This window comes from Pieris rapae, chromosome Z (assembly GCF_905147795.1).
Source record: "Pieris rapae chromosome Z, ilPieRapa1.1, whole genome shotgun sequence".
NCBI classification, from domain to species: Eukaryota; Metazoa; Arthropoda; class Insecta; order Lepidoptera; family Pieridae; genus Pieris; species Pieris rapae.
Window position 1 is genome coordinate 8,066,986 of NC_059534.1, and position 8,621 is coordinate 8,075,606.

Consider the following 8,621-nt stretch of genomic DNA (forward strand, 5'->3'; position numbering starts at 1 on the left):
AAAGTGAGATCCATTTATGATGCTGTTCGGAATCGATGCTTAGAGTTACCACTTGAACGAGAACTTTGTGTTGATGAAAAGATGGTTCCTTTCACCGGAAAACATGTAGCCAAACAATATATAAAAGGAAAACCTTTGCCATGGGGTCTCAAAATCTTTTTTATATGTGGTAAACATGGCCAAGCTTATGATTTTATTCTTTACCAGACCTCCTCTCCAGAACTTGACAGTAATATTGCAAAAAATATTGGCTATGGTGCTTCGATAGTTGTACATCTCGCAAAGAGAATCGGAGAGAGCCAGGGTCATGAGCTTTACTTTGATAATTATTTTTCATCATACCATTTACTACAAATCCTATTAGGCACACCAAAAAAGCAACGACTTACTTTGCTTTACTTTCGGCGTCGTTTGGCTGACAGTTTGGTGCTACAAGATAAATTTTCTATCGCCAAAAGAGATCGACCATCTAGCAGTAGTTCAACGATGCAAATTATACCAAGAAGGCCAGGAGAGATTCGCCCTGCAGCTGAAATTACTGGTGACAGTGTTGGGCATTTCCCTACACATGACGGTGGAACTGGGAATGGGCATCCCACCATTTTACACCTAGTCCCAGTTCCATAAGTAAAGGAAAATCCCGTATCAAATGCATAAAGTGTAAAGTACATGTATGCCTAACTAAAGACAAGAATTGCTTCTTGGCCTTCCACACTAGATAAAAATATTTTTTTCCTAATTATTGTTCATGTGCCAATGACTGATTATGCCAAAAAAATTATAAATGTTTATTTTTCTTTTATAGAAAGAATTAAACTATTTTAATTCATTTATAATTTGTAATAAAAATGTTTCTAAATTAATATTATTTTATTTCAGAACAACTTCGCATACCTTATTCTTATTACTATGTAGGACGAGAGTCCACAATTGTGCACATTAAGAAAAAATTGATTTTCCCGGAAAGTTTAAGGCTAATATTTTTTTATTTATTTTTTTAATAGTGTCCTGATTATACTTTAGACACATGGAATTTACCAAATCCATCGGATGAAAAAAAATAATTCAGGTCTGAAAGGGTTAAGTTACATTATTTCCTTAACTCCTATGTATGTTTATGATCAGAAAGCAATTTTCCATAACTAGCAACATCAGCTACGCCACCAGTCGCGCGCACTCTATCTTTTGTTTCTATTCTTTAATTTCTTGCACTGTACAATACTCTGTCAGTAGTTTACTTTGTCTGTAAAACTCTAAATCTGTATTCTGTATATATACAGCTGTCTGGCATCTGGATGTCGATCACTCTGTGTTTGAGCGATTGCGTTTTACCAATATCAGATTTTTTGTATATCAAGTTGAACGAAAATTGCAGTTTCTAATTGATAAAATATGAAAGTATAAGTCGATGTGCATTAAATTACTGGCAAAATAATTGTGTCCCTGAACTGGTATTGATTTATTAAATAATTAGTGTTTTTTAAATCCAACGAACTTTTTTTTAAATCGAAATAAAAATTTAGGTACCTACATCATTTTATATATTATGATTTTCTAGATTCTTCCTGAATTTTGCTAACGGTCATGGAGTCAGGGCATCAGGCTAAGTTAAGCCCCATTCGAGCTTTTCAAGGTAAGGTCTTTAACTATGTGAATCACTGTTTATATTTGAATAAAATAATAAAATATAGTGTCTATATTTTTATAGTTACTCATGGTGGTATAATAGAACATGAAGCTGACGACTCCTATTTGAATTGTAGTCTCTCTGATTACCATGATTATGAACCTAATTTAGAGTTTGATGATACTGAGCTTATGTGTTCCACAAGTTTTGGTATGTTTAATCTTTAATACTAAGAAGTTGCATTATATTATTAAATTAACATTTATTAGCTTTAGGAATAAAAGTGCCTAATGAAATACAAAATTTTATCAACTAATCCCAATAGAGAACTTTCTTTAAGTCGCAATCTAGCATTTAGCACTTTTTCAACAATTGCCAATATCTTTGAATTTTAGCTTCTCTTTATAATTATTTTGATGGTTATTTTAATACATTTAGGGCCTGTTTCACAATGTATGGATAAAGTGCCAAATAGCTGTGCATCACATAAATTATTCGAAAGATAAAAGTTCCGAATAAGATACTTGGCATTTCATGACAAATAGCGCTATCTGACAGTCGTGAAACGCAAAAATACTGTTTATCCTACAAATAAGTTATAAATAGCTTATTTAGAATTTATCCGGACATTGTGAAATAGACCCTTAGGGTTAATGTATGCCTTGTTCTTATATGCTAGTATAAAATTATATATTTTTTGTAAAGGTAATTGTTTGGTTTATCTGAATAATTTCTTTCTTGTCTCTCTAATATATTTAGTGTTAGAAAAGTAAGAGTCAATAACCGAATTAGCTTTGTATATGTAGTAGCTTTGTATAAAAGTAGCTGCTAGTGCATGGGAGATTTATACTTAAAGATAATCACTGTTACTTAATTAGTGAGTCAGAACTTCTAACAGCCTTGGTTGTAATACTGATGATTATCTAAACTCCATTCCAGGCATTTAATATTCAGTTGTTAAAGGAACAAATGTATGTTAAATATGATTTTATTTTATGTAGATGTATTTCTTTGTTATCAAATCTTTCATTGAATGCATAATAAGAACATTGTTTAACAACCATATTAATATTTATATATAAAAAATCTTATACCATTGCATATGTATTGCCGGGATCGGGTTTAAGGTATTGGCTAAGGCAAGAACTGATGGCAATTTGGTGGTTGAAAGTTAAAGTTTTATTCCAACAATATTGATAGCACCAGTGTTTCCTAAAAATGCTGAGTATTGTCCTGGAAATTAGTCTCCGGTTCTCCAAATTTTAATCAACAAAAAAGGAGGGGGTGCACGAACAAAATTTGATGATTTACTTAAGGGAGAGTAGCCCGCGTATAATGAATTTATTTAGATTAGCTTGGTTTTGAACTTGCCCTAGCTCAGAAATAGTGGGAAAGTTGAAATGAAATCTGGATTTTGGGTAGGATTTATAATTCAATAGCTCGAATTTAATGATACTGAGTATGTAGGAGTCTCAGGGGACTTTATTGGAACACCTCCATGTGATTTGGAGTAATTTATGCTGCCAGAGTTGCATCTAAGTATTTAAAAAATTGTTTTGATATTTTGTGCAATATATTGAAATTTGTAAACAATCCGCCATTTTAAACTTTTCTATTGTTTACTGGTGATGTGACATTCTGCATAAAAAATCGGTTTTTTAATTAATCGATTGTTTCGTGTTGGTAGATCTTACGTGAAATCCCTTTTTAATATATAAACCCAAACCTCCATATCGTATGTAGATTTTTCCAGAACAGTTTGTGAATTAGTCATTTCACGTAAGTTTTCTGCTTGCTTCTGCGTTTATTTTATTGCAAGGGTGGAGGGGCTGCATTTTCCGCAGCGCCGGAGCTGTCTAAAACCTATAATTAATATTGTTCGGTTAGGTTAGGTTAGTATATTAATTTTTTTTAATAACTGTTACTTCAATACCTCTTCAAAGCATCGGATTTATTCGATGTATGTATGTATGTAGTTCGAGTCTGGGTTATAAAAGACCACGGATAATATCGGATGTAAGGTCGGAAGAAGGATTTTCAATTATTTTAAATGTTAAAATCGCGCTCAAAAATCGATTTTCACTTTTAAAAAATCGATTATTTTTTCACATCCTACCAATTTCTATCAATTTTATTAACGCAATCCGCCATATCGAATGTGGATTTTGCCAGAACAGTGTGCTTATTTTACATTTTCTTTTGTTTTTTCGTGAATGTTCGTTATTTATTTGCATTTTTTTTAAACTTAGTAAACTATGCTTGGTAAACAACCAGCTTATGTGGATAAGTTTGAGGACGGTAGGCCCAGTTAGGTAATTTGTTTTGTTTTTTTTTAAATAACTGTTTCAGGTACTTCTTATTTCCCTAACTTATATGTGATATGCCACTTGTCGTCGTACCGCCAAAGTTGAGAGTTGTGAATTCTTATTCGATGTTCGTATTTTAGTTCCGATGTCACCCGATTTACTAGATTTATCGCGGGAAATTCTTCCACCTTCAAGTAGTGATGGTACAATAGAAGAAAATTTCGAAAAAGAACTTGGAAATGGACCACAATCATTTGTAGAGGTAAGTGACCGGACGATAAATGTATTTATTTTATTTATGCTCTCACACATCACACATGTTGAAACGATTACAATAATACGCTTGTGAAATTTGATAGAAATAAGATATTCATACTAGTGTGAAAATGATATGAGAAATTACGAATCAAGCGCTGCGCTAACCATATCGATGGAACTTAGTATCGAAAAAGCACAGGTCTGCCAAACCTAGATTGCTACATTTATATTATATGAAGTTATTAAATCATATATTGAAACACTGTTACTATACAGTTTTAAGTTTATTTGGTGTACGATTAATTGAATTCGCATGATCCGGTATCATAGTGCGCTATTCGATCGATATCTTAATCTAGGTCTCCCGGGATAGCGCAGCCAATTTAGGTCATTGTGAATTTGGTATTTCATTTAACCTTTAGATAATGTAGAAGTGGTATGGATTGTTTATTGGAAATTTTTGAGTTGATTTACAAATTTCACATTACAAAATTTATAAAATAAACTGTATAGTTAACTATTCATATGACTGATCGAAATAATCCATATTTTCATGTCATATCTTAAAACCGGAAGGACATTTGCATTTCGGCAGATATTTTTTTGTTACGACATTTTTATGTTATAATTTCGTTATGATTCCTTTGATAAAAGATTTATCCAATCACATTATTATAAATACACGTGCAGCAAACAAAAGTCTTGCCTCCGAAGCAACCTTTGCCATTATTATGAATGACATGTAAAATTTTTCAACCATATTTTCTTAAAATCCTGTTCTTTATTTTGGTTTTAGATAGCTACCTCCTCGAGTGAATATGATATTTTTGCCGATTTACATAAAAGAGAAGTAGTCCAAGTTGAGGGGGACGATGAACTTGGACGTAAAATTATCGTAATTTCTGCCTGTCGCCTACCGCCGTCCAAGGATGTACATCCCGATTTCCTCTTGAGGTGAGCCCTCTTATGTCGATAGGTACAGCACTAAGCTTGAACTTTGTTCTTTAGTGAATGGCAGTAGTTAATAAGTTAAGCGTTTATTTCTTAATATATATTTTCTTTTTGAATCTGTTTAATTTTTATTAGGTTCCTAATGCATACATTGGACAAATATGTGGAACAAGATTATAGTGTTGTTTACTTTCATCATGGGCTCTCCAGCGTAAACAAACCACCATTCTCTTGGTTGTGGAAAGCTTATAAAGCGTTTGATAGAAAATATAAGAAAAATCTTAAAACGCTGTATCTAGTCCATCCAACGAATGTGATAAGAATAGTATGGCAAATGCTGAGGCCAGTAATAAGTGTCAAGTTTGGCAGAAAAATGATGTACGTCAATTATTTACATGAATTGCAGCAGTATTTAGATTTGGATAAAATTCACATTCCATCGGAAGTTATTCAGTATGTAAATCACTAAATTATTTGTTACCTTACCGTTAGAGTTCCTTACGAGTATAAATGTTATTTTATTTTGTAGATGTGACAGGATGCTCTTAGCTAAAAATCCACGGGCTGCAGAAATAGCTAAAGAAATTAATAGTGCCAGGCAAGCGGCCCTTAGCCAAGCTGAGGGTCCGTGCAGTTTAGTATCAACTCCAGCAAAACAGTTTGGAGTGTCATTACAGTTCATACAACAGAATAATACGAAAATAGTAGATTCGATTCCGCCGATAGTGCGACAATGCATTGAGTTTTTATCAGAACTCGACGGTGAGCTTTAAATTTATTTCTATTTGTTAATAGACAAACATTACTCATGTCAATTTCAAAAATTTTTGACTTGCAGTAAGTGAAAGCCGACGTTTTTGTACTTTGTTATATAACTAAAGCTGCATATAAACAAAGTTTTGAATATTATTTTTCTATAAAATAGTTCCAGTTTTCATATAATATTCGTTTAAAATTGAATATTACCAATTCATGACATTATTTTTTATACACCTTTCTCCAATACGGGGTTGTGAGAATGTATTACGAAAGTGGATACGATCGTACGCTTCATTAGATTGTGATTGATTAACGTCATTTCTTATATCATCTTTTTGTAAAATTCTATTGAACTCAACGCAAGAACGGTTCGTGTTAAGAAAACTGTTCCTGTATTGTTGTCATACCAGCGCAATATATTTCAGCCATAGAAACTGAAGGATTATTCCGGCGATCGCCGAGCGCAGCCATTGTGAAGGAAATACAGCGAGAGTGCAACAATGGTGGCGACGTATCTTTCAGAAACGACCCACATGTTGCAGCCGCCGTACTGAAAACTTTTTTAAGAGGCCTAGAGGAGCCATTATTAACTTTCGATTTATATGACGTAGTTAGCAAATATGAAGGTTAGTAAATATAAATATTGGTTTTTTATGTTATTTATTTCTGAAATAATAAAATTTGTTTTTTGTATTATGAACATACTATCATAGTGTACTTAGTGGGTATAAGAATTTGCGGGTTATCTATGCATATTTTAAGTAAATTTATTTGTAGTTTTCAATACATTAAAATCTGTTACATTTTTATAACATGATAACCGAGTTTATTTAAATCAATTAGTGAATAAAACTCATAGATGGAAAATTCAATAATATGTGATTAAAATGTACTACAGATTTTACTAAATACATGTTTAGTATATTTGTGTATTTACTTGTATATACTATAAAGCTAAGGTTAATCCCTAAAATATATTTAATCATATAAAATAATAAACTACCCTCGTGTTTCGTCCTAAAGTTCTAGGAAACAACTATTTCTGTCTTGGCATAAACATATTAGTTTTTCTTAACAGAAAATATATGTACAAAACACGAGTAGAATTGTTAATCTAATTTTAATGAAGTTGGTCATAATTAAAGGAATGTATTTAATTTCTATTTTCAGCCTGGGTAATACCTAGGAAGGCAAGAAAGGTGAAAATATTGATTCTTGAAAAGCTACCTCTAGACAATTACAAGATTTTAAAGTATATTATGCAGTTTTTGTGGAAGGTATTTGTCTTTTTTTAATTTTACTATAACATATAAAAATAAATCGAGTCGTCCCTTACTGGACGTTCCGCAGGCTCGTTTGCTATATATTTAAAAAAAATGATGATTAATACTTGTGGCACTTCAAACCTAAATGAAATAATTGTTTGTATTTCTTTGATTATTTTTAGATTGTTAAACATATAATACATACACCTTTCAATAAAGTTAAAATAATTTGAAATATATACACTGAAGGATTTCACAAAAGAATTAGTATTATTTTTATATGCTTCAAAACATTAAGTTTTTTTACTACTTACAATACAAAGATTTCTTCTAAATATTTGGAAGAAATTTTATCAGTAAATAACGAATCCCTCAAAAAGTAAATTACTTGGACAAATTTCGTACATACTTCCAGCAAAAGTTTGGGAAAGCACTGAACAACTACTTATGAAATGCCATGAACATATACACACATTCTCATAGTTAAATAAATCCTAGATTCAAATTGTTAAGTTTTATGTCCTACTAGAGATAATATTTATAGGTACAAGATCGTAGCTGCCTAAATAAGATGACAAGCAGCAACTTAGCTGTGGTCTTCGGGCCCAATTTACTATGGCCGCGGGATGGAAATGTTTCATTACAATCTATCGGGCCAATAAACGCATTTACCGATTTTTTAATCACACACCAGGAATCCATATTTATTATTTAAAATGTATACGAATTGTGAGTAACCTATGAATCTGGCACATATCACAATCATTTGTTTGTTCTTTTATTTTTTGATTTATTTATTATTACGTGACCTGGTAAACTACCGTTGTGTTCCATTGTTATTATCGGCCAGTTATGTGAAAAAATAAATAACTTTTAATAAAATTAATATGTGACGTTGAAAGACTAAAACAAATAACCCACTTATATTTAACGTCACTGTATCAAAATTAAACGTAACTCATGTAATAATGCCAGTTTAATAGAACAGTTTATAAAACTAATATCTGTATTTACATTCGCGTATGTACCTTGTAGTTTGTGTAAGTTTTAATTTGGTTGATGGCATTAAAACACTATAAGAACTAATTAAGTGTATAAAACTATATTATTCCACTCTAAGAGGAACTCCAGATTATGTGATTATTTTTGTGTTAAGAAATCGTCAACATTTGCGTCTTATTTATTACTAGTAGACTGTTTGTTCACCTATTGCTATTATTTTTCTACTATTCACATTAAAGGTCTAAGAGGCTTATTCGAAATCAGTACCTACATAATTTAAACTCCAAAAAATTCAGATAAAATATTTTAGAATACGCACATGAGTTTTATCTACATACACTTTTCGATTTGTCTATGTTCTATGACATTTTAATTACTTATAGGATTTTGAGAGATCTATACAACACAACATAAATATATTTATGGTTAATAATTAATTACAGATTCCAATAC

General features: G+C 31.4%; 1 protein-coding gene across 1 annotated transcript; it reads left to right on the plus strand.

Annotated features, from left to right (window-relative positions):
* Nucleotides 1-1,244: 1,244 nt before the first annotated feature.
* Nucleotides 1,245-8,507, plus strand: LOC110998165 (rho GTPase-activating protein 1). Its single transcript, XM_022266657.2, has 10 exons — nucleotides 1,245-1,451; nucleotides 1,559-1,633; nucleotides 1,709-1,837; nucleotides 4,074-4,195; nucleotides 4,988-5,145; nucleotides 5,278-5,595; nucleotides 5,672-5,904; nucleotides 6,327-6,527; nucleotides 7,072-7,178; nucleotides 7,711-8,507. The coding sequence occupies exons 2-10, from the start codon at nucleotides 1,585-1,587 to the stop codon at nucleotides 7,879-7,881; spliced, it is 1,488 nt and encodes a 495-aa protein (XP_022122349.1). The 5' UTR covers nucleotides 1,245-1,451; nucleotides 1,559-1,584; the 3' UTR covers nucleotides 7,882-8,507.
* Nucleotides 8,508-8,621: the final 114 nt, after the last annotated feature.